At 39.4% G+C, this 27,047-nt stretch overlaps 1 protein-coding gene across 1 annotated transcript in view; it reads right to left on the bottom strand.

Annotated features, from left to right (window-relative positions):
- TOPAZ1 (testis and ovary specific TOPAZ 1) overlaps positions 1 to 20,687 on the bottom strand; it is a 68,857-nt gene extending 48,170 nt beyond the window's left edge. Inside the window, exons 1-2 of the mRNA XM_074267099.1 lie at positions 20,646 to 20,687; positions 16,480 to 18,973 (exon numbers count right to left, since the gene is read on the bottom strand). Of these exons, the coding sequence (XP_074123200.1) occupies positions 16,480 to 18,890 (2,411 nt within the window). The 5' untranslated portion in view covers positions 18,891 to 18,973; positions 20,646 to 20,687. The remainder of the gene's footprint in view (positions 1 to 16,479; positions 18,974 to 20,645) is intronic.
- Between the last annotated feature and the right edge of the window lie 6,360 nt (positions 20,688 to 27,047).

Genomic DNA, 27,047 nt, shown 5'->3' with positions numbered 1-27,047 from the left:
ATCCTTCCAGTTTTCCATCTGTGATCTTATGCAGGAGTCTCTAAATTCTTCAGATGCAGAGCCCTTGACTAGCAAATCTGTTTTCCTGTGCATACAGCATATCCTGATACCTTTATGTCTTATTCATTTCTGAATATATCTCTTCCTTTCCCCTTACTTATCAAGCCTAAGAGAGACCTTCCTCTCCCTTCTATCTCTCACGTGGCATCACATAACTCTGGATTTCCAGTACAGGTGGAAAGACTGCCTTCTTTTCAACCAAGTCCAGCAACAGGGCAATTTTAATCTATGTGACAGCTAGTGAAGGGAGACTCAATTAAGAGTACTTGTATTTGGGTTTCTGGCAAGTTTTCCATTTTTTGTGTTTAGTCTTTCCTGATTTTTGATGAATGAGTATTGATCCTAGGATGAATGAACTGAGACACAGAGGAGATTTTGTGAATTGAAGAGGTCCACAATTCCTGGGTCCAATCAATGAAGCTAACTGGTGGCAAAGGAAGCTTTTACACAGAGTCACTAGCTGTGCACTGGCCTAAACCTGGCAGTTTTAACAGCAGACAGGTACCAAAAATTGTTTGGACAGTAAAGAACAAAGATGAAATGTAAGAAACCTAAACAGTAGATCTACAGACCACTGTATGCTCTAATGAGATTTAAATGTGGTGGGAAGAATGGCTAACAATCTCTGGCCTTGCAGTCTGGCTCTTTTCCTTTTGTTTATCAATGTCAAGAAAATTGTGGGAAGATAGGCGCACTAGTGCATTGCTGACAGCTATGAATTAATAAAACCACCTCGGAAAATAATTTGGAAGAATGCAAATAAAGTGATCAAAATGTCCACATCCCCTACTAAGCAAATATGCCAGAGAGATGTAATAATTGGAAATATCAAAAAAAATTCATAAGTCTATTTATAGATTTAACAGAAAGTCCCCCTATACACCACGATGTCTATCACACCACAGTTTGTGGCAGCAAAGAACAAGAAATAAAGAAGAGGTCCACTGAGTAATGGCTAGGTCCACGGTAGAAGACTGACATAATATGACCAAGCTATAACAAATGACAAATATGATAAATATAGAGAAGCATGTTAAGACATACACATTAGCTAGAAACTGGAAGATGAATGGATGTCCATCAGTTGGAGAATGGTTGGGTAAATTGTGGTATATGAAGGTTATGGAATATTATTGCTCGATAAGAAATGACCAGCAGGAGGAATATAGAGAGGCCTGGAGAGACTTAAATCAACTGATGCTGAGTGAAATGAGCAGAACCAGAAGATCACTGTACACTTCAACAACAATACTGTATGAGGATGTATTCTGATGGAAGTGGAAATCTTCAACATAAAGAAAAACCAACTCACTTCCAGTTGATCAATGATGGACAGAGGTAGCTACACCCAGAGAAGAAACACTGGGAAGTGAATGTAAATTGTTAGCACTAATATCTGTCTGCCCAGGTTACATGTACCTTCAGATACTAATGTTTATTGTGCAACAAGAAAATGATATTCACACACATGTATTGTACCTAGACTATATTGTAACACATGTAAAATGTATGGGATTGCCTGTCGTCGGGGGGAGGGAATAGAGGGAGGGGGGGTAATTTGGAAAAATGAATACAAGGGATAATATTATAAAAAATATATATATATATAATAAAAAAAAAAGACATACACATTAATGCAAAATGAAGTAAAGAGCTGAAAAAAATGTAAGTGGAAAGAGCCATAAAACAATCACAAGTGAATACTGTTACTAAAAAGTATGGCATCAGAGAAAAGTTCTAAGAAAACCTTAGCCCATTCATTGGCAGAGATGCAAACAAACTAGATGTCCATGGGCTAAAGAATGGCAAACTATGGAGCATTATTGTATGAAAATAAGCAATGAATATTGAATACTGAGAAGCAAGACATGAACTGGTAAGAATGAAGTAGATCCAAGAAAAGAACCTATGCTCTGTGTAAGTGGGAAATAACAAGCACATAAAGTGAATGTTCAAAATTAGAGAACAAGGTCCTCAAAAAATTGATTTGATAAGACCCCCCCCCATTTATCTGAATTTCTGATTCTTCTGATGTGTTGATTGATTTGGCTGATTGTTTCCTCTCTTTTTCTTATAACAAGCTAGTTCTAGAAGATTTCTTATAACTCAATTGAAACAGCAAGGAAAGGATATTTGAGGAATGTAAAGTGTTTTCTTCCAGCAGAAAAAAAATAAAACTTGATACTTGTCCAACTATTAGGGGATTTATCTCTGTGATGACACCCCCTTATGAAGTTATATTAAAAGGAAAGACTTTTTTAGGACATGAGATGTGTGTGAAAGAAGTAAGAACTATTTGGAAAAACTGTGCTGAAGGAAATATTGGGGCTTTTTATGTGACATTTGGGAAGCCCCTGGGAACTGTTAACACATGGATTTTATTAGAACTCAAGGTACCAAGGAGGCACCTGAACTGCTAATGTTGATTATCCGGCCTGAGTCCTAAATCTTTCTGGGGACAAAAAGATGCTATGTCAGGTGGACTTTAGCTGAAAAATAGAGATGACTTCTTTTTTTCTAATGGTCACCTTCATTTTCACTTCCATGGAAGGGAAGATGAGGGCCTCTCTGGAGTTCGGGTCCCAGATGCCTTCCTCCCCAACTTGCTTGCACACGGCAGCTAAAGAGAAGCCATATCCTGGCCTAGGAGGATCTCTGGCTGAGGTTTGCTTTCGCTTGGGGTCTCTTTCTCTGAGAACAGGAGAAGGATCGGGCATTCCAAGCCTTAGCAAAAGCCTCTGGAGTTCAAAATGAGGGTCCTTCAATGGGAGCAATTAGTAGGATTAATGTTTTTCATTGGCAATGATAAGCACCAATAGGACCAGAAACCCAACTCTGGCCTGGCTGGTCAAACCCCTTCGAGTCACTTATGACATTTTATGTAGGAGCATCCTTATTTCATTAATATGGTGAATCATTTGAGCATTAATACCATGATCTGTGTCACCAGAAGGCCAGGTAAAAAGGGGATGGGAACTCAAGTCCCAAAAGAGTACCCAGGGATCTGGGTGACTCAATTTTTTCTCGCTGTAAAATGGGAATAGTAATCACACCTAACTTCCAGAAGTACTGTGAGAAATAATCATTTTATAAAGTACTTAGCACAGCATCTGGCATATAACAGGCACTTAAAAGATCCCTTCCTTCCTTCTTTCCTTCTTAGTATGGGGGAGGGAAAAAGAGAATGTTAATAAGAGCCCTCAGCCCCCAGCACTGAGACACTGCCAGGTCTGGCAAAAAGAAGCAGTGCTTAGTCCCAATCACAAAATACAGCAACACAGGCCCAAGGGGTCTATAATGAGAGGCTGGCCCAGTGTATCCCTCTGCTTAATGCAATCCACAAATTCCTCTGCACTGATATAGTATATAGCCCTCTACAGTATCCCATAAGTCCCCTGTCAGCTCTTCCCAGGGAAGACTCAGGAAAAAAAAAAAAAAAAAAAAAAAAGCCTCATTTTCTGGCAGTAGGCCAAGGTATCCATCGAGATATGAATCTAGAGGTGGGCCTGGAATCAAGGAGTCGAAGTTCAAATCCAACAGTTAACAGCTCGGAAAAGTTGGGCAAACCATTTAAACTGTCTTAGGTTCTTCAACTGCAAAGAAACAGCAGCACTGATTCCAGAGTGAGGATCACTGGAGAGAGTCCTAATGGACTTAGCACAGTGCCTGGCTCACAGTAGGTGCTTAATAATTGCTTGTTCCCTTCTAGCCTATGGGGAAGCAGGCCCTGTAGCACCAAGTGGGCATGAGTATGGAGTGACAAAAGGCAAGCTTGGTACAGTCATTTTGAAATACTATCTGCAAGTCACAGGGTCCCTCCATGCCAGCAATATACTAGTCAGTAGTCAGAGGACATTGGACAGCGATCTTAGGAAAGGCTGAGAGGAGGGGCTGTGAACCTTCTATCAGCAAGTGTATTTCAATAGAATTTGCTTTCTTTGTAATCCTGTTTATTTTATTTAATGCAATTAAAATGTTATTCTGAAAAGGGCTCGATAGGCTTCATCAGATACTCAGTGGTCCATGATACACAAAAGATTAGGAATTCTTTGCTTAAAGGCGGATTCTTGTAACCAACACCTTGTAAGGCAGATGTCATCTTTGCTGTAACCAGGTCGTTTCAGAAGCTCCTTCTGGCCACCTCTTGACACCTGAGGATCCATGGTGATCTACAAAGATTTGGCAGTCCCCACCCCCCCTAGGGCACACAGTTTAGATATGAGACATGCTCTTTCCAAAAGGGGACAGTAGAGCCTGGGATTTCTGGCTCTCTCCCCCCATTATTCATTCACTCTCTCATGGGCAACATTGCTTGTTGTATCCTGGTTTTGCTACGTTTCTGGTTTGGTTTTCCTCCTTCAGAGCTATCTCTCTGCAAGGCTTTTCAAATCTCCATTTCAGTGGAGGAATGTCTTTGAAAATATTTTTTTTGAAGTTTGAAATAGCAACTAGCTGGGCTAGTTTTTTCCCTTAAAAAATACTAAACATATCTAGGACTCAAGTGACTCAGGGGACTAAAGGCCTGGGGGTTTACTGGTGCTTTCTGGTTGCCCAAGTACCAAAAAGTCACAAGGAGAGTTCTAGCTCCTTCCTGATTCAACCATCCATCTTGGGCAACAGAGAAACTCAAGATGAGTCAATGTTTTGTCTTCATTGAATAGCTTTGTGGACTATCCTTCCCCCCAAATAGCTAAGAAATTCTTTTGTTAACTGTTAGAAAAACAAATGTTTCATTTAATTCTTTTTTTTTAATTTTAAAATGTGTATTGTTTTGTCTCATTTTATTCTAATCTCTTTGCTAAACTACCAAGAGACTGGCCTGGTTATTCTTGGTCTGAAAAAAAAAAAAAAAAAAAAAAAAAAAAAAAAAAAAAAACTCCCACAGATTGTGACAGTAATTTTAAGTTAAATTAACTGAATCTAGTTAAGCCATTCTGTAAATGTGTACTGTGAATCTTCTATGTTTAACACTTCTTTTATGTGTAAACATAAAATACTGGTTCTAGATATGAAACATTTTATATACTGAGTATCTTTCTCCTTCCACTGTCCCTTAGCAGACATCTTAGATGTAAGTATAAAACCTAAGCTATAAGTAAACCATAACCAAGAAATGATGATTAGTGTTTAAGGAACAAAGGATTGTGGGGAAATGATGCCTAGAATGGCTTCTCCTTAGAGGTCAGCATTCCCCAGGATTTAACCTGGTCTGGTTCCAGACCCTTTACAGAGAAGAAGAGAATGTAGTTACCCAAATTGACAGACCCAGGAGCCAATTATTAATCTTAGATAACAGAGATTTAAAAAAAAAAAAAAGAGAGAAAAAAAAATCAGTTTTGCAAAAAACATCATTTGCTTCTGACAACATAGATAGAAATTATACCTGTAGACTTGGCCACCTATACAATGAATGAAGAGAAACAACTCATAGCTTTTGAACTACCTCTTATTGACCACTCCCTTTCATAAGTTCAGGACTTCAATACTTGGCAGCCTACTAAAGAGAAAGGAAAGGGAAAAATAGATCTTCATACTTGCCTTAAAATCAGGTCTAAGGGGAAAAGACAGAGGGAAGGCATTTTAACATGTATATTTTAAAATAGATTTTAAAGTTCTAGGAATAATTTCCTCCATTTAGAGCTATTAAACTCATTGGCTTTCCTAGGAAAGCATTAACAAGAGTAAGTAGAACACTTGGAATAAATGCCCCAAAGTGCTCTGAAAAAAAATTACAAAATATTGATTGCATATGGCAAAGCTTTAATTCATAAAGATCAAGGATGTTTTCTATTCAACTCCAGCGTTAACTCAATATTTCATAATACTGCTTTATAGCTTATTTCAAAACTGAGATTTAAAAAATCTTACCTAACTTGCCTAGAAGTAAAAACAAATGGGGCCAAATTAGTAAAAACAGCTTAATTTTATTTAAATTTGAAGTGGAGAAGAAAAGGTTGTTAAGAATTAATCAATTATACCTGGGATTGTGCCAAGTCCTAAATTTACAAACAAGGGGAAAAGACAGTCCTTAACCTCCTGGACTTTATGTTCTAATGTGGAAAATACAAACAAATGTATATAAAGCAAAATACATTGGAAAAATAGGAAAGGCACTGGAGTTGAGAGGCTGAGAATTCTTGCAGAGAGTGGAATTTAGGTGGAAATTTAAAGAAGTCAGGGAGATTAGTAGTTTGCACAGAGGAGGAAGATCCTTCTGGGCATGGGAAATATCCAGAGAAAATGCAGATAGCTGGCCATTTCATCATGTGAGACAGGGCTGAAAGAGGAGAAAGTGGCAAGAAAACATCTGAAGTGACAGGGGAGGAGAAAAGATACAGAGACTATGGTGAATGGCCTTATTTTCTTCCCAGTAAAATATAACACAAGGTTCTCACCTGAAAGGGAGAGGGGAGATGGTCACAAACCTCAGGACATTTGAAGGAGGATGAAAAATTTGGTAGAGGCTCTGTGGAGAGTAGAATAGGAAGATAAAGGAATAATAGTGGGACTGCCTAGAAGAAGTGAGGGCCCAGGTGAGGCTATATATACAACACCAATTTGCAGTCAATTTCATTTACGCACCCGTGTAGACACAAAGGTCACAATAAATGATGGGAATGATCCAAGGCTGGGGGCCTGCCTGGATATAAATGCTAACAGGAAGAGCCTGAAGATTCAAGAGAGATTTCCTGGTATAATAATCAGAGAGACAACTTTGTTCACACACTCTCTGATTACTAACATCAAATGAAGAATATAACATTCTCTTAGGTACCTTGTTATAACCCTTAGAATGCCCCTACCCCACTTCTGAAGAATCAATCATGAATGCCCAGAGGGTACTGTGGAATGTTTCTAATGTTTGCTCAATATAAAGGATCTGTCATGTACTATGAGGGGAAAATAAAGGACAACTAGCACTTAGTAATCATAAAATTCCAGAGGATGAACTTCAGGACAATGGACAAACTCTGTGGACACAAACCCTCTCCCACTCTATTTGGCAGTCAGGGACTCCAAGATTATGAAGCTGGACAATTCGAGGATGGTAGTATGTGAGTTTGATACGTGTGGGATACCAACAGGGCATTGTTTGACAGACAGGTGGTGTTCAAAACTGAGGAGAGCCAGTGAGACTGGCTGGATACAGAGATCTAAGTAATCATTTGCATAAAGAAATCCCTGGAAGCCAATGAGATCATTGAGAGAGTACACAGAAAAGAGATGATGGACTTGGGATACTAACTACATATAGGAGGGGGAAGAGAAGAAATGAATGATAATTTCTGATCAAGCCAAAGACATTGAGGACAGGGATTGGAAAGCCAAGGAAGTAAGTATTCTCAGAAAGAGGGGCTATAAAAAGCTATAGAGAAGTGAAAGAACTAGGGAAAAAAAAAAAAACAAACAAACCTCCAGAAAGAATTGGTGAATACTGAGTGTAGATGAAATCATACTTTTTTCCATTTGTTAACTATCAAAACTGTCCCTCTCAACTCCATAATAATCTTAGGTGATAAGCACTTAAAAACAAAACAATCTTAGAAGAATGACCTCTCAGCTTAATTAAGTGGCAAGCCATCATTTAAAGTTATTTAAAGGAAATACTTTACCTCAGTTTCTTCTCCTGTAAAATGGAGTTAATTCTTATTGTAACCAACCTCACTCTTGGAGTGTTGCAAAGTGCAAGTGAGATAATGGATGTAAAACAGTTTACAAAATTATAAAGTACTATATAAATCAGTAATTTCTTAGCACTGAGCTATGGCAGAATACAAATTACTTGGAGAGGGGAGGAAAGATTCTCACGATTTCATTTTAAGAAAGCAATGGTCACGCATGCTAGGCTAACTCAGAATTTTGGACCTCCACAAGATCAAATAGGAGGAGCTTACTTCCCTATCGTTCATTAAATCTAATCTATGTCTGCTGAGTGCAGGAAACCATGAAGTTTCATTGTTCTTTTGTTTTTTTAATGCTGTTTAACAATGACAATCACTCCAAGGAAGTGTTACACAGTTGTATCCTTTAAAGAGTCAAAGTCAAGGACTTTCAGAGATCCTCAGGCAGCTGTTGGCATGGGGAAGCCAAGTGTTTAAAGGTTTATTCAAGTCCACAATTAAATTAAATCAAATCACATTTAAGTGCAGAGGATGGCTAAAAACAAAAAACCAAGAACTGACCAATAATTAAGTGAAATTGCTCAGTTATGTTCAGAGGAATTTGCTAGCTAGAGGAGTTCAGTATGGATCTGTAGTACAGTATGGGTTTTTCAGGGTTAGAAGAATAGTAGGCAAACGTGTGTGTGTGTGTGTGTGTGTGTGTGTGTGTGTGTGTGTGTGTGTGTGTGTGTGTGACCAAACAGCTACTAAATGCTATTTTGGAAAGAACTTTTGTCAAGGGCAAAGCAATACAAATGCAATTTTTAACTGACAAAGTTAACATTTTCACTTAAGGTTATACCAAAATGTGTTAGAAATCTAGGTTGGTCAGCCTTTAAGATCAAAATGCCTTCATCAGACCGATAAAACATTCACTACCATTCCCAATGTTTTGGAGATTTTTTTCCCTAACTTCCAATGAGCCTGAAAGTCTTATCCCTTTTGAGGGGGTAATGAATTCTGATAAATATTATCTTGAAAGGCAGAACTGTTTGAGAATTAGAGAAATTCTCAAATGGAGATGGAATACAGCAGTATCACTTTATATCGTGTCCCATGTTAACGAAAGATTAAGAAATTTATCTAAGACAGGGAGATGCATACTTGAATTCACCTAAATTTAACTAAACTCACCAAATTTAAACACCACTGCAAATCCCATGCGCTATAAGGAAGACCAGATTTGAAAATTTGGATCATCAAAGATACACATCATCTAATGAGATAAAAATGTGGTTTCATGATAAATGATTAAAGAATGTGTCAAAATCTTATGAAATCAATGCCAAATCAAATAAAACAAATTATTTTAGCAAAAGGATTTATTGCATATAAAAAGTCTTTAATGGAAAAAAGTAAGAAGTTTTATATGTCAAATAAATTTAATTATTTTACTTTGTTCCAGGCAACATGCATATCACTGTATGGATGATATGGAATAGAAAAGCACGAAGCAACCAGCCCTGAAGGAATTAATGATTCCAATTGGAAGGCTATGACTAATGCATTTAGTTACAAATGTAAGCCTGTTTTAAATTTTAAAATGAAGTAAAACACAAGTACTTTAGTAGGAGTTCAGAGCTAGAATAATCCAAAGGTTTTCTATGGAAAACTAGAACTGGAATAGAATTGAGAAGGTAAAAAGAATGGGGGGGGGCATTCCAGATCAAGAAAATATGAGCAAAGTCACAGCAAGAGAAACAAAGAAGCCTGAGCAGAGCAACAGAGTGAAGGAGGAGCAGGAGAAAGAAGATGTCAGATAGAGCTATTCTCCTGGAAAACCTTCCCCATTCGTTAAAATCAGAACAAGGCAGTGATTTCTGCTCTACAAATGAACAAAGCTAAATAAGCAGTTTTAGCAGTCAAAACAGCAGAGCTTGAGTTCTGCTGAAGAGAAGGCCACCATAAGATGCTGATGGAACCCAAATAGGTTTCATAAGATACTGGATTTCCCTTTTTTATTAAGGGAAGAATCATACTTGGCCTGAGCTAGCAAAGCTCCAGAGCAACTACAAAATGCTTGTACTATGTTTTGGCTGAAAGGGCTTTGAAAAGGCTTCCTAAAACTCAGGCCCCAAACTAGCCATCAAAATGACAGGCCTACACCCCCAGGCCTGCACCAGGCACAGACTAACTCTCCCAACTTTAGACAACAAGAAGGCCCAGGGATCTTGGGACAAAACCCCAGAAGAATCCAAGGCAGCAAAGACAAAGCACACACATTTTCCAACAAAGATTTTCTATGGGAAGTTCCTAAAGGACTATGAGAGAAACAACACATAGAAAATGTTTCATATGCTAGATGAATTAAAGGAATCACAGAGACCATTTAGAAGACTATTAGACTAATCTGAACATGAGGTGCTAAGACTAAGTGGCAAAAATACAGTGTAGAAACTACACCGAGGGAAAAAAAATTGCGATGAAGCTGATAATTGGATAGGATTCAATCTCCATAGGTGGGAATGAAGATCGCACTGTAGCTAGAAAGGATATTACAGAACATGAAGACAATGAGGAAATAGGTCCTCCTGGGGAGGTGGAGACAAATCAGGGGTCCTACAGACAGCAAAAAGAGAAGCAAGCATTTGAAACCATTTTTTTCTCATTAAACTTCACAATGCTAGGGTTTAGCCCTGCAACTGGCACAGGTGGTGCAGTGGTTAGTGATGGGCCTGAAGTCAGGAAGACTCATCTTTGTGAGTTCAAACATGACCTCAGACACTAACTAGCTGTGTGACTCTGGGCTTAAGTCTCTTCACTCTTTATTGCCTCAGTTTTCTCATCTGTAAAATGAGCTGGAGAAGAAAATTGCCAGCTACTCCAGTATCTCTGCCAAGGAAACCCTAAATGGAGAGAACTGAAAAACAATAAATGCTCGAAGGAGGGCCTTAAGGTTTGAGTCTATGTGAGCAAAGAGGAATGACTTGGGGGAAGTTCAGTTTGAGCTAACATACAGCTGGCTGAGTAAAATTCATAAATATTTTTCCTATGAAATCATTCAACAACAAAACAATCAATTTTTCCCCCAATGCCAAGACTAGTACTAAATACTCCCTGGTCATGTACTGCAAAGAGCATGTTTTTCATATAACTTTAGCATGTGCTATAATTATCATCAGGTAGGAAACAGATAGAATGTGGTTTTCCAATTAACATTTGGTAAACTAGAAGAAACATGACTTGCATCTTTATAAGTAATAAAAAATAGAAGCAATCTGGATCTACATCCCATAAAGTATAAGCAAAGTAGGTGAACTCTTACAAATAGGCCCTCGTGACCCATTTGAACATTGCAACAAACCCAGCGAGGGAGTTAAACTGAGTCTAACAGTTGGCAGCTGTGAACACACAGCTATCTTTACAGTTTAAAACAACAGTGGCTTTTCTCCCATTTTGACATCAGCAAAGTGTTTTTTGAAGCCAGCCCTTGGCAGCGAACTTGGCTTTGGAACAAGGATTCGGGAGTCACTCCAACAGCTCTAGGACGTCTCTGATGATGAAGACTACAGCCCAGGCAATGCCTGCAATGCCTTGTTCTGATCCAGGTTATCCCCAAAGTTTTCCATGGGGGGAAAGAAGGTTTTTTAATATATACGGATTAAGAAAAGACAAAGTCCAAAACAAGTCTACTCTTTCTGTCCACTGCCTCCTTCCTACCTTTCTGCAAATCCACTTGAATCTCACCTGACATCTTCCCCACATTCTTCATACCCCCCAGTTATCTTCCTTATGAGTCCAAGTCCTTTGCAGTCATTCTCAACTGTTGCCATCTCTGTAGATTAAACTAAATTGATAACTTCATTTTAAACTACTTGCTGGAGAATTCTGGGGTTCCTGATTACAAAACCACCTTATCATTTTGTTTCAGACAAAAACAGCTACTTGCAAATGTCTTAATTTTTTTCCTCTCTGGACTTTTGCATACCTGGAACACCGCCATCTCTCCTAAACATCCTCAGCCTGCTTTCCTTTAAGTCCCAGCTTAGGTGCTACCTCCAATTGGTCCTCCACACCTCAAACAACATGGTTTAAGATTTCTTGTTGGCAAATTACAATTCTCATCTGAGTTCTTTTGGATTTGTCTTTCTCTACTACTAGATCATAAGCTTCTGGATAGCAGAATCTAGGTCTCAGCTTACATTTCTAATGATAATGCCAAGGAAGTGTGCTTCCTCATTACTGTTGTGGGATTGGTTTTTTATCTCTTTTGAGGGCGTCATCCTCAACTCCTTGTTTTCAGTCATTCTACATATATAATCTGTTAAAACATCACTCCCAAAGGACCCCTTATTTCTATTCCCATCTATCACTCTGAGAGGCCTATTATCTCTCCTGAGGATTCTTGAAAGAGCCTAATGGGTCTTCTTGATTCCAAGTCATCCTCTGCTCTGCTGTCAATAGAATTTTCCTGAAGGTCATGATCGTGTCTCATTCATCACAATCATTCAGTACTTTCCCCCTTCTTACCATTTCAGTCTCGTACTTTATTCCCTTCCATGAATGTTCTAGCCTATTTGCTGTCTCTACATTCACTACTCCACCTCCCATATGTGTACCTTTGCACTGGCTGTTTCCATTCGATGCCCTGCCTCGACCTCCATCTTCTTAGTTGCTCTGGCTTCCTTCAAGACTTAGTATCTAAGTCTATTGCAGACTCAGTCCTAGTGACCATTTTGTTTCCAGTGTTGCTGGTCTTTTTTGTTGAGAGAGTCGGCAGACAGTGTGTAGCAAGTCTTCTGCTCCTTTCCCTAGACCTTATTTTATTGAATGTGCGTCCTTCTCTCTCTAATTTAATTTCCTATGATGTAGCAATGGCCCATCCTTTTTTAGAAAGTTGTACCCATCAGAATAATCTTGCTCTTATTTGGGCAGATTATCTATAAAAGCAATTCTCATTTGAATCTCGGGCTAGCCAGAGTGGCCAACCCACTGATGCCTTTCTGCCTTGTCTTTAACCTTTTACACTTTCTTTTCCTGAACAAAGAATTTTCATTTTAACAATCTATTCTGGATATGTCCTGTGTTATACGTACATGTCCGCTTCTATTAGAATGTGAACTTCAAGGACAAAAACTATTTGTTTTCCTTTGTAACTGTAGCATGTGGCATATTAATTATTCTAGCACATAATGGTTAAGCAAAAATGCTTTTTGACTGAAACTTCTTGTTTCAGGCAGGAAAGCCATCATGCCTACATGATTGCCCCTCCTCTTAATTGTCTTTGTTAAAGGACACTAAATACCTAGGTCACCTAATCTCCAAACTTTTTTTTTTTTTTTTTTTTTTAAACCTTTGCCTGTTCTTGTCTCCTTTTCCATTTCACAAAGACCCCTGATCTCTTACTATACATCACAGCAACACTCTTTTAAACTTAGTTGCCTTCAGTCTCCCTTCTTCAAGCCATCTTGTACACTGACCCCAGACACGGGTGACATGGTAGCTATCTAAGTAGCTGAAGGGCTACTATGTAGAGGGATTGGAATTGTTCTGTTTGGCCCCAGGAAGCAAAACCAGAAGCAAAGGGTAAAAGTTGTAACAATTACAGCTTCTCAAAAATGGAATGGACTGCCTTGAGAAGTGGTAGTTCCAAACCCTGGAAGCTCTTCAAGCAAAGACTAGATGATAACTCCTATAATTTATCACAGGGTTGGATTACATGACTATAGAGTCTCTTACAAATCTCAGATTTCGATTCTGTTTCTTTCTAAACAGACCTCAAGTTTGAATCTAGGGCCTTTATATGTTACCAGAAAAATAAGGCTCCTTTGCCTGTGTCTATAAAGTAGCAAGGACTAAGATGCTCATTTGAGCCAGAGGAAGGTTTGCTCTTCCTGATGACATCTGCCACTCTCTTTATAGAGCACAGTCTTGCATTTCCTCCTTTAACTTTCTCATGAGACTTGGCAAAAAAACAAAACAAAACAAAACTATAAATTACAGTAATGAGGAAGAATATCTACTTATAATATAAAAATGTGAGACTTGGTTATGATGGTAATTTTAAAGAGCAGATATTAACAATAAAAATTGAGGCAGTCTTTAAATTAAGAAATATGCAAATTACAATGAGAATCCAACAGGGTGATAGTTAGATGAATTAAGTATTTGATATTCTCATTAAACAAATATTTTCAAATCTCTTAAACAAATGGACAAACTTCTGATGAAATGTTAGGACTCAACAAGCAACTATTAGGACAGTACAACCAACTATTATCAGTTGTGACCATATGGGAAAATTTTGTGAGAGAAACTGGAGAGTTTGCATTTTCTTCTCCAGCTCATTTTACAGATGAGAAAACTGAGGTAAAGTGATTTGCCCCAGTTAACAAATGTCCGAGGTCAAATTTGAACTTAGCAAGGCCTAGCATTCTATCCACTCTGCCAGCTACTATCTTACAACCAATTGAAGTGACAGCACATAAAGCTAGACGGAAAGAGCAATCTACAAAACTAATCAAGTATGTTTAAGCAATGACTACAATACCCATAACATTTGATACCTTAAATCAGTTTTTTTTTATCCTCAAACACAATAGTAATAACATAATTATTACAAAATACAAACATTTTTTGAGAAGAAAAACTAAAATAAAGTTGGGGAAAAACTGAAATAAAAGATGTTTAAAAACTATTAACATCATCTCTCCTTTAGTTCTAAATCTAAGAATTTAGACAATTTTAAAAATCCCAATAAAAACAAAAAAGATTCATATAAATCTGTACAATAAAAAGAATATAATAAGCTGTACATGTTGGAAGGAACTAAATTAGCATGGAAACTGATCATCTTTATCTTATAAAATCTACTTTAAGCTTCCCTTCTAAGAGAATAAAAGGTATTCCAGCTAAAATTTTCACATAACTAATGTTATCTTTAGACTAATACAAATTTCAGAGCTTGGGAAGGAAACAAATGAAGCACCAAGTGATGTAAAAGCAATTAGAAATAAAACAATGTACTTCCAAAGCATTAAGAAATCAAGTTTCTGAATACTAAAAACAAACTACTTCTTGAATTCTAAGTAACTTTTCATGGTAGGTTAACATAATGCTCACACACTTAGTTTTACATCTATAATATAATTATCTAAATATAAATAATGTACAATATGCTGTTCTGTGCAGAGACAGAAGGTAATGCCTTTCCAATACAAAATCACTAAATCCCAGTTTGCCTCACTCACAAAAAAAATAGGAGATTTATTTATTACCCAGTTTGAAAACTACATAAGTGATGGAAATGCATTTGAATGTATGGAATTATGTTTTGTGATTACCATTAAAAATACCATGGAAATAATTTAATCTCTTGACATACAGAAAAGAGTGCAGGTTGATCAGGTGTTTTTTTAAGGGGGGAGAAGTCCAACTTAGAAATCTTCAAAGACATGAAGTGTAGGTAAGATATGAAGTAAAATGCAAGGTAGCCAATTTGTGATTATTTCCATATTTTGTGGCATTTCAAACAGTTCACTCAAAACTATCTTAAAATTCACCATGCTCACAGCTCCTTGAGAATTGAGGCAAAATTGTGTAAAAAAAAAAGCTCCAGAGTTAGGAAAGAACTGCCTTCAAATCTTGACTTTCCTACTTCTTAAGATTTGACTTTGAATAAATCAGGAGTTTGCACTAGGTCATTTGTAAGGTCACCTTCTAATTCTATATTCTCAGGACATTATTTTAGAATGAAGTAATGGCTAAAAAAGTTGTTTAAACCTTAAACTTTTAGGATTGTACTGTACCTATAGTTTTCAATGAAATTCAAATATAAATTAAATATGCATCCTTGGTAAAAAATGGTGGTGGCCATCTAGGGGTTGTTTTCTAAACTAAACTCTAGCCACTATACCACCTCAATGTCAGTACTTGGTTAATAATATGAGATATATTTATACCCAACAAGATTCCTATGTTTTTACTTACTATCATATGTTAGGCTTAACATCTCCTGTCTGGAAAATGAGAATTTGACCATGATTATATTTACTTAAAGTGGAGTATTTGTTATATTTTGTCCTCCTAGGAAATCTTGTGTAAGTGCAGTGACTAAAGAGAAATATTTCATCACAATAAGTGCAAGCTTCAAATACATAAATTCTATATAAACTTATAAAGTCTATAACATAACTCCATAGTTTCATCTGTTTTTTACTTTTATCTATGTAAATACAGAACATTAAACTCAATTCATTTAAAGATTTTAAGAAAAACGGAAGATAGAATCTCTCCCTTAACAAATAAGGTTTTTCCCCCAGTGAAAAGCCACTCTCTTGGACATCAACTATTTGAAATACCAACCACAAAAGTTAAGTTTCCAGAGAGGAGCCACTTTTCAGGAAAGGCAATGTATTAATCCAGAAGATATTTAAAAAAAAAAAAAAACAAAACAAACCAGGAATTTGAAGTATATTGGGAAACCCTATTTGTTATTACTGCTTAATATTTTCCATTAGCTACATATGAAATTTTAATATTTGCTATTGATGTATAAATGTAGTGGCAAAAAAGTTTCTATCATATATGTACCTCTGATACTTATACCTAATCTAATTTCTAAGATCTAGGTAAAGCTTTACTTCCACTTTGCTTTTATCATTATTTCCTTGTCTCAATACTGTGACCTGAAATTACATTAAAGAAACAAACCTACTATCCAGCTTATTGGTAACTGAAAAAAAATTATTGTAACCAAAAAAGTAAAAATAAAAAACAAAAACTGAACTTCTGCAATATTTTGCATCTAAAAAGGTACCTCTTTACATGCTGACAGGCATACCCAGAGTCATTGCTTGGGTCTCTTTTCTCTTGCAGTTTCATAGGCTTCGAATCAATTTCTTGGAAGTCTTCAGCACTATTAGGTTCTTGGTTTTTAAAAGCATCATCTGAAGTGAATAAAGGTTCTCCTTCAATTCCAAAGAGGTCTGGATCATCTTGAATTACATCAATTACAAGGACATCATCTTCATAAGCTTGAAGTATATCTGGAAATGCAACTTTAATTTCTGCAAAGCTTTTTCTGGATCCTTCCTCACCAACTTCTCCAGATGAAATAAAAGAATCAAACAAGTGAGGTCCCCTGGAAGGTGAGCTTAATAAAGGGCTTTTCTTTATATAACCAGAATCAGAAGAAAAATCACTCTTCTCATAGGTAGGAACTATAGTTTCTATGACAGCCTCAGAAAGTAAGTCAGGTGGATTGGTTTTAGCTTGTTTCACAAAGCTCTGAGAAAAAGTACTAGAGTTTTTACTGCAGATCTCATCAGGATTTGCTTGCATTAGGGGGACACCAGCTGGGATGCACAGAGACTGCTGGCTTGAATTTACTGTACTGCCAATTTCTTTCATCCTATTCTGCCTAATTTCTGTTGTAGAGAAATTGTCAAGGAGCTCCAGGGGACTATAGGCTTCCTTCTCTGCCTTAACATTTACCTCCTTTTTGGGTTCTGTTTTATTCTTGAGTAAAGGGATTTTAAAGTTTGTCAGCCGCCCAGTATTTAGCATTTTCACTAAATTTGGCACTGCAAGTGTCTGTTGGGCAAGAGCTGCTTTGCGACTCATAATTTTGCCTGCAACATTGTTTACATCCTGATTATCTTGAGAAGAGGACTGATTAAGTTTTGCTGAAATTCCTTTATCTTTTCTTGGATTTACCGCCAAATGTAGGGTCACATTAGTTGAATGAGCATTTTCATTGCCATTAGAAATCACCTCTGATTCAATTCTACTCACATCTTCTGACTTCCCTTTTTTGTTATTGCTGTTTACGTGTTCCTCTATATCCATTAAAGGAGATGTTAGCCCAGTAACAGAAGACAAAAAACCTTTTATGTCCCCTTTTTCTTTACTTGAAGGTGTTTTCTTTGCTTCTGTAACAAAACCCTGTAACATTAATTGAGCATTATCAACTAAGAGTTCATTACTTAGAAGCAGCCTATCAGAATTATCTTCACATAGACTTTCTTGAGGTGCAGAAGGAAAGGCATTTGATTCAATTAAGATACCCTTTTTATGACACCAAACAGATGTCCTAGCACATGAATAATAAGGCCAAATTCTTTTCCCAGTCATTGGAACTGCTCTTCTACAGCTTAGTTTTAATTCTTCAGTTTCACTTTTTAAATCGTCTGAAGCTTTCTTTTCAACACAATGATAATCAACAATGTCAAATATATCTCGAGACAGTTTCACTATGGGGTTTTTCACCAACTTAAGGTGTTCATCTGACTTTGTGCTTTTATGGTCATAGGGCTCTGGAACAGTCTTATTTCTTTCTTTTCTACCACCGGATTCAAATGTTTTCTCAAATGTATCATTTGCATGGTGTCTTATGCTCATTTTCTTGTAATTCTTCTCTTCGGTGATTTCCTGAGAACTAAGAGAATTATCCATTATAGAGGAACCCTTTCTTAAAAGAATTGAATTTGTTTTAAAATCTAAAGTATCTTTGTTTTCTGCGAACATCTGCTTTGCTTGCAACAACAACTCATCTGATTTATTATCCACATTTTGGAAACTTATCTCAGGAACTGTTTCATCCATTTTTTCGGATAATCTCATCCTTTTCCTGGGTTTTCTCCCAACACCTCTTTTAACTTCTTTGGAGTGCTTGTTTTTTGTACTTTGAAAGCAAGAAAATGTGCCATTATTTCTGTTCTGGTGTAATCCTTCTTTGTTTCCTTCAAGCAATGATTTTTTCGCTCCTGCATTTTCTTCCTTTAGCAGAAGATGAGGGGTACCATTCACATCACTCTTCTCCACATTCTCTTTCTTTATCTTCAAGGCCATTTCTGCTACATGCACATGCTCACCACTTTTATAAGCAGGACTTCTTTCATCACTAGAATCCTTTAAAAAGGGTTGGCAATTACTGTCACCTTTAACCACTGGCCCCATCTCTACTGTAGGTGACAGGCTGTTATGAGAATAATTGGAACTCTCCCTATACAGCCCATCTTGGAACTCTGCTAAAGTGTTCTGTACATCCCTGTTTTCAGCTACTTTGGGAGAGGAGGTTTCTAACCCTTTAGGCTTTGCGATTCTAATTTTTCTTTTATTACATTGTACTAAGTCTTCCTTGCCCAAAGTCTGCATTAAAGCCATGCTTTTAAATGCACTGGACTCCATTGTTTGAAAAGATTCAGAACTGATTAATGATTCCTTCATGCTACAATCACAAAGCAAATTTAAGTCAGTTGCTGGCGGAAGCTCATCTTTTCCACTTAAGTCTTCTTTAGTTTTTTTCTTTGCTAAATAAAAAAACCAAAAAACCAAAAATCAGTATTTCAGATGGCTCTCAGATAAAACTTAGAGATAAAGGGTTCAGTAAGGACATCTTCTCAACTAAAAGGAGGTTGACCTCTAACCACTTTAAAGCCTTCCCTCTGCAACAGACAGTTGGGCCAGTCCGGGGAGCAGGCTAAGGTGCAGGATCCGAGGCCCCACGCCCACACGCTACCTTCTTCCCGCCTGCGGCCCGGGCCCGAGCTCTTAACCTCAGTTTCCCCATCTACAGATGGGGATGCGGCCACACCCCGCTCCCCGTTCCGAGTACGCCCCACCTCTGTCCTTGGGCTCCGGCTCCTCCTGGCCCGGCACCGGCGGCTGCTCTGGGGCCCAGGGAGGGCCCAGGCTCCGGCTCCGCCTGCGCCGCCTCCGCTGTTTCCGCTCCTCTCCCGACCCGTCGCTGAGGCTCTGCTCGCCCGAGGCCTCGTCCCCGGCTGCACAGGGCCCCGCTCCCCTCAGGCCCCGGCTGCGGTCCCGGCTCAGCCCGCGCCCCGGAGGCTGCGGCTGCGGCTCGCTGGCCGGCCGGGCCTCCCCGGCGCCGGGCCTGCGGCCGCGCTTTCGCCGCGGCGCCTCCTCCTCCTCCTCCTCCTCCGCTTCGGCGGCTGCCGCCACAGTCTCCCGGGCGCGCCGGCGCCGGCGCCGCCTCCTCCTGTCCCGCCTGGCTGAGGCGGACTCCGGGCAGGGCCCTGCTGACAAGGCCGAGGCCCGAGTGCACAGGCGGCGGCCCGACGCCCACTCCCGTTCCGCCTCGTCGCTGCCGCCGCCGTCGTCGTCGCCGTCGCCAGGCCGCGCGGGCCCCGAGCCCCGCGACCGCAACCGCGGCATGACCCGCCCCGCCCCCAAGCAGCCTCCGCTGCCGCCGCCTCGACGTGCACCGCGGCTACGGCCGCCCGCTGCCACTGCCTCGCGCCACGCCTCGAGCCGGCCTAGCTCCCGGGCGCGCGCGACTCGTGCTCCTCACACGCTAAGGGCGAGGCAGTGGGAAAGCGGAAGTGACGCGTGGGACCACCTCCGCGTCCCCCCTAATACCCTTCCCCTCCCGTCAGCCTACAGCGGTGCCCCTGACTATCAGCAGCGACAGGAGCGGCAACTTTTAAGTGAGGTTCATGCACGGATGGGGAGGGGAGTCGGAGACAGGTCTGTCATGTGGCTTCCCCAAGCGAAAGCGAGGCCGGCACAGGAAGGGCGGGGGGAGTGGGGGGGAGCGGTCGAGAGGGTGGAGGCCCGGGTCTGACAGTCTCCTGTGCCAAAGCGAGGCTCGAGCAAGGGTGGGGGTGGGGAACGGGGAGAGAGGCCCGTCAGCCGGCTTTCCATGCGAAAGCGAGGTTCGCGGGGAGGGGGAGGTACAAAGAGGGGCTCCCCACAGTCTGGAGGCCTCCGTGGCGAAAGCGAGGCCGGCGCATGGGAAGTGGGGGAAGGGGAGCAAGGTCTGTCAGTCAGGTGTCCCCCGGAGCAAAAGTGAGGCCCACGTGGGAGGGGGAGGCATCTGAGAGAATCCAGCGCCCCTGCCGAGCACGTACAGTATGCCTTACCCCACAAGCAACTTCTCCTTGGGCACAAGTGAGGCCCGCAATCCACGAACGAGCACTTATTAAGCTCTTCCTGGGAGCCCCAGTTCACACTCGCACCCCTCACCTGGTTGAGCGCCGGGTGCCAGGAGTCGGAACCCTCGAGCCCCCATCAGCCCTTGCGTCAGTGCTGTGCTCACTGCTTTAGAGTCACCCTGGACCGCATCCCGCCCCTCCCCCCTCCCCAGGGGTGCGCCATCGGGGCCTCTAAGCAGCTACACAGAGGACTAGGCCGAGTGGACTTTTGAGCTAGTCCTAGGGAAGTCCAGGGACTGACCTCCGGGGCCTGGCTCGGTTCCCCACTTTCCCAGAGTCGCTCTCACCTTAACCGTCTCCCATCTTTCAGGCCTTAGCACTGCCCGAGCGCCCTTCCAGCCAGGATGCGCCCTCCGCCCCCCTGACCTGCTTCTGGTTGCAGAGCCTCGCTGGACGAAGCCACACCCATGAGGCTGGGCAGCCTCTGCTGGACAGCCTCTCCGGGCTGCTCCCCAAGCCTGGGGTCACTGACCCAGTGCACCTCGCCGAACTCCCACGTCGGAGCCCCCCTCCCCCAGGCCCCCTAGCAAAGAGGTCTGGAGCTGTGGCAGAGGGCGCCCCCATTCCAGCTCCTGCCTTCGTGGCCATTCTCGTCTCTGCTTGGGCTGGAGCAGGCGGGGCCGGGCCGTTCTATCCACAAGCCTCCCAAACCCTATTCCAAGAAAACCAGCAAAATGAAACCGCTTCTAGTCCCACTTTCTCTTTATTTTCTCCAATTATAGGTAACCCCCCCTTTTTTTTTAGTTATACACATTTCTTTATTTACATGTTTTCTTATCAGTTATGTTAGGAGAGAAAAATCAGAACAAAAGGGAAAAGCACAAGGGAAAAAAAAAACAAGAAAAACGAAAAAGGGAACATAGCAAGTGTCGATTTAGATTCAGTCTCCATGTTCTCTCCCTGGGTGAGAATGGATCCCAGGTTTACTGGGGTTGCCTTGGATCACAACCGGTGAGAAGAACCTGATCTGTCCTAGTTAATCATCACCCTGCATACGGTAACGGCGAGAATGTGCACTTCTGATTCAGCATCAGTTCCCCTGCAATCTTTCCAGACCTTTCTAAAAATCAGGGTTGTTTTTTTGTTTTGTTTTGTTTTGTTTTTTTGGTAGAACAATAATATCCCATTACATCCATATGCCATAACTCATTCAGCCGTTCCCCAACTGATGGGAGTCTGCTCATTTTCCATCTTTGCCACCACAAAAAGCTAGTACAAACATTTTTGTACATACGGGTCTTTTCCCTTCCTTTATGATCTTTTTGGGACACAGACCCAGTAGTGGCACTCCTGGGTCAAAGGTTAGCACCGTTTTATGGCTTCTTGGGCAAGTTCCAAATTGCTCTCCAGAATGCAGTTGGATCATTTCACAATTCTATCAAAAATGGATTAGTATCTCACATCCCCTCCAACATTTATCATTATCATTTCTTGTCATTGTAGCTAATCCGAGAGGTGTGAAATGCTTCAGAGTTGTTTTAATTTGCATTTGTAATCAATAGTAATTTAAAGTGTTTTAATTTTAAATTTTATTTTAATTAATTTAAGGCTTTAATTTCTTCATCTGAAAATTGTTTATAACCTTTGGCCATTTATCAATTGGGGAATGACTTGTATTCTTATAAATTTGATTCAGTTCTTTATATATTTTATATTTATTTATTTTTCTGAGACAATTGGGGTTAAGTGACTTGCCCAGCATCACACAGCCAGGAAGTGTGAAGAGTCTGAGACCAGTACCTGGCTGCCCTAGTTCTTTATAGTTTTAGAAATGAGACCTTTATCAGAAATACTGGCTAAAATTCCCCCCCCCCCCCAGTTTTCTGCTTCTCTTCTGATCTTGGCTGCATAGGTTTTGTTTGTGCAAAACTTCTTTAATTTAATGTAATCAGAGTTGTCCCTTTTGCACTTCATGATGTTCTCTATGTCTTTGGCCATAAATTCCTCCCTTCTCCAGAGATCTGATAAAGTAAACTATTCCTTGCTCTCCTAATTTGCTTATAGTATCTAGTTACCCTCACTCTCTTGAATGACTCTTCCTTCCTTGGCTCCTGAAGTTGAGACATCTTGGTCTGGTCACATTTCCTCTCCCTCATTTTGGTCCCCAACCAAATCCAACAATTGCTGTATCCAAATTATTTCTATGCTCCTTTCTCTCTCTCAACACCCAGCATGAAATTTCAAACCATTTTTAAGACCCAGTTCAAATGTAATTTCTTCTGTGAATCCCTTCCCTATCTTCCAAACTAAATCAGTTCTTCCCTCATTTGATTTCTTAGCTCTCATTCATTTAATCAAAATATAAATTATGAACTGTGTATATCTAATTACATTCTCTGGAAGAAATTGCTTAAGGCAAAGAAACTGTCTTGATCTGAGATTCTTTCCTGTTCCAACCCCATATCCAGCCCCAAACTCTGCTTTGAAGAGTCAGTACTTAATGAATGTTTGCTAAATATTAAAAATATTCATTAATGCTTATGTCTATTTATTTGGACCTACATAGGTCATCTTTAATGTGAAAGACAAAATATTCTAGTGTCAATCAATTAATACTCTAATTCTTTAGCCAGTTTGAGACCACAGAATTCCTAGATTTTGCCAATCACAAATTGTGAATTTCAAGTTTTTATTATTAGGAAGGGAGAGTGGAAAAGATTTTGCATACTTTTGGTTTTCACTAAAAACAATATTTATTTTACCAGCCTTTGTGACTTGCTTCCACTGCTACCTTCTCAAACCGAACAATTAAAAAAAATCCAGAAAAATAGGCACAGTGCAATAAAAATTTTGAGGTTGACCAAACTGGAAAATGTATATCATATCCTGCATACTGGTAAGAGGCTATCCTTTCTCTTGCAGTATATAGATAGAAAATGTTTCATCTTCACTCCTCTGAAATTGTGGTTTGTCATGCTGATTAAAATTCTAAAGTTTTTAGAAATTTATGATGTTTTGATATTGTATACATTTTTGCAATTCTGCTTTCTTCACTTTCTATCAGTTTATAGAGAGAGGTCTTCTGAAACTATTCATTTCATAATTTCTATGGCACTTTAGCCTATTATGTTCATGTATCATAATGTGGTTAGCCATTCTTTAATAGGTGAGCATCCCTGTAGTTTCCACTTTGGAACTGCTTATAAATATTATATAAAACTTCCATTTATAGTCATGGATCCCAAAGTCCATATATAGTCAGAGTTCCTAAGAATATATTTTTAATTTATGTACTTTTAACTCTCATATCCATCTGGTCAAAAGATCAAACAGTTTGATAACTATTTGGACATAGTTCTAAATTGCTTTCCAGAATGACTGTGCTAGCTTTATAGACTACATTAGTGTGCCTGTTTTCCTGTAGTCCCTCCAACACTTGTTATTTTCTTTTTTTGTTATCCTTGCTAGTCTACTGGGTAAGAAAGCTCAGAGTTGTTTTAACTTGCATTTCCATAATTGCTGATTTGGAACTCCATCTCTTCCTCCTCACCCCCCCCCCCCCAGATTGTTGTTGTTAGTTTGCATTTCTTCCTTTGAAAACTGCCTGTTTCTATCTTTTGACCTTTCAATTAACTGGGAAATGGCTCTTGTTTCAATCTGTTCCTTATGAACTTGGATAAGAGGTATTTATTAGAGGAGACTTGCTATGCCAGTTATGCCCAATGATTTGTTTTTGTTTCATTTTAGCTTTAATTTTATTTGTACAAAAACTTTAGAGCTTTATATATGATACAAATTTTCTATTATGGGGGCAGCAAGGTGGCGCAGTGGGTAGAGCACCAGCCTTGAATTCAAGAGGACCCGAGTTCAAATTTGGTCTCAGACACTTAACACTTCCTAGCTGTGTGACCCTGGGCAAGTCACTTGACCCCAGCCTCCAAAAAAAATTTTTTTTTTCTATCATCATCATCAATTCTGTCCTTTGTTTCATCAAATTCTTACCCTTTTGATCTGAGACGATTTCTTCCATTACTCATCTAATTTACTTATATCACTTTTTATGTCTACAATATATATATTTAAAGTTGATTCTGGAATGTTGTGAGATGTTGAGCTAATTTTTGTCAAAAAGCTAGTTTTCCTAATAGTGAATCTTCTCCATAGAAATTGGGGTTTGGATATATTAAACATGATGCTTTGTTCATTTGTTTCTATATATGCTATGTAGCTAATGATTTTTTATGAATTGATCTTTTTAACCAAAGCATTTTTGATGATTACTGCTTCATATAATAGTTTAAGATTTGGCAATGATAGGCTTCTCTCTCTCATTACTCCCTTTCCACCTTCTTCAGATGGCCTCATAATCTGATCTGTCATCCCCATGGAAAGTTTCACAACTTCTCTTACTTAGTCATGAACCTAACTGACCCTTCTCCCACTCTTTTTTTTTTTTTTTTTTTTTTTTTTTTTTTTAATCCCAGTATGGGCCCACTCTAGACCTGGAATCTTTATCGCCTCCTTTGAATAAGGAACAAACATTCATTGGATTGTTTCTGAGCTAGATTAAAAAAAGGTTTTCATGAGTCCCCTCTACTCGTCTGTGATATTATTGGCAAAAAACATTTTTGACATCAACCTATTCCTGAAAATGCCCTGAAATATATTTTCCACTGTCCTGATAGGTGATCCTGATCATTTCACTCAGCATCAGTTCATGTAAGTCTCTCCAGGCCTTTCTGAAATCCTCCTGCTGGTCATTTCTTACAGAACAATAATATTCCATAACATTCATATACCGCAATTTATTCAGCCATTGTCCAATTGATAGGCATCCACGTCCTTTCCAGTTTCTGGCCACCACAAAGACGGCTGCCACAAACATTCTTGCACATACAGGTCCCTTTCCCTTCTGTAAGATCTCTTTGGGATATAAGCCCAGTAGTAGCACTGCTGGATCAAAGGGTATGCACAGTGCGATAACTTTTTGCTGCTGGTCATTTCTTACAGAACAATAATATTCCATAATATTCATATGCCACAATTTATTCAGCCATTCTCCAACTGATGGGCATGATTGAATTTTAGATTAGGTCTCTTTCTAAAAAGGGACATCATTCAATTCTAGGTTTACCCAAAGATAGTATTATTTTCCAATAAATGTTGGAGATCAATAAATCTAGTTCAACTATAGGGGGAAAAAAGCTTTTAAAAAATTTCTGCTTCTAGAGTCATGCAACCTACCAGTATTATTTAGGAATACAGATTTGTCTTTGGAATGCTTGATTAGCTTTTTTTCCACTAGGGGACCTCAGAGTCATAGCTACTAAAAAATACTAGATTCATATTTCTCCCATGCCTCCTTCTCAAACTCTAGAAAATACCTGAAGACCTGGAGAAGATTAATTTATTTCTGTTTAAATTCTCAGAGTATTTAGTAGTTATGACATTAGACCCAGGAAGAACTAAATTTTTAGCAAGTCAAAAATGATCATGAAATTTAAGAGCTAGAAGGCAACCAGTTCTCTGGGTACCAAAAAGACTTAAAGGCTCAGCTCAGCTGCCCCTTGGTGCTCTCTGAATCTTTTTTAAATCTTATATTTACAAATCAATAAAACTATCAAATAACTTTATACAAATTATGATTTATAAAGAGCTCAAGCTTTAGGACACAAAATATTAACAAAATTCAAAACATGTCTATTAAGCAGATAGTTTGAAGTAATCAGTTTCTAAGTTGGCCTTCTTGAAAATACATTAATTTAAATTCACTAAATTTAACAGAAACAAAAATGGGATATAAAAATCTGAATACTGTGTCCTTAGCCCTAGAACATTTGATTCTCACAACAACCTTGGGACGTGGGTGGTGTTATTCCATTTTACATTTGAGGAAATTGAAACAAACATTAAGTGACCTATATAACAAGTATGTGAAGCTGAATTTGAACTCAGGCCTTGCTGATTCCAGACCTGGTGTTTTGTCCACTGAGCCATGCAGCTGCTTAAATGCAGTAGGGGATGCTTAATTAAAAGAATGCTTGCATTGAATCTTGTGGAGTGAAAATGGCAACTAGCAACAGAAAATAAAAAAGAATAAAAGTTCTAAGAACTTTCCAAGTATCTGTGATCTGTGCCAAGATTACTCTAGGAAGTCCTTGTAGTACTTAGATTCCCTTTCCCATACTCTGAAACCCAAAGGGAATTGTGAAGGTAGTGCTCCATTAACCTGTGTGGAGGTGTCATCATGGAAATACTGTGTAACCACTGTGGCCAAGGAGCCTTTACCCAGAATCCACAAACAGTGATATTGTAGAAATGGGAAACTGCAGAACTGTTGGAGAATTCTGGGAGAAATATTTTTGACAGGGGAAAGTGGCATTTGGGCAGCATCCTCACCTTGGTACCATGTAGGGCGACCCAGAGGTTCTGCCTCCACTTTCAAGGGGCAGGGATGAGAACCTGCTTTGCTGTACTTAGGGCCAAAGAGTTT

This window comes from Sminthopsis crassicaudata, chromosome 5, assembly GCF_048593235.1.
Source record: "Sminthopsis crassicaudata isolate SCR6 chromosome 5, ASM4859323v1, whole genome shotgun sequence".
Taxonomy (NCBI): domain Eukaryota; kingdom Metazoa; phylum Chordata; class Mammalia; order Dasyuromorphia; family Dasyuridae; genus Sminthopsis; species Sminthopsis crassicaudata.
This window is presented reverse-complemented; position numbering and strand designations above follow the sequence as displayed.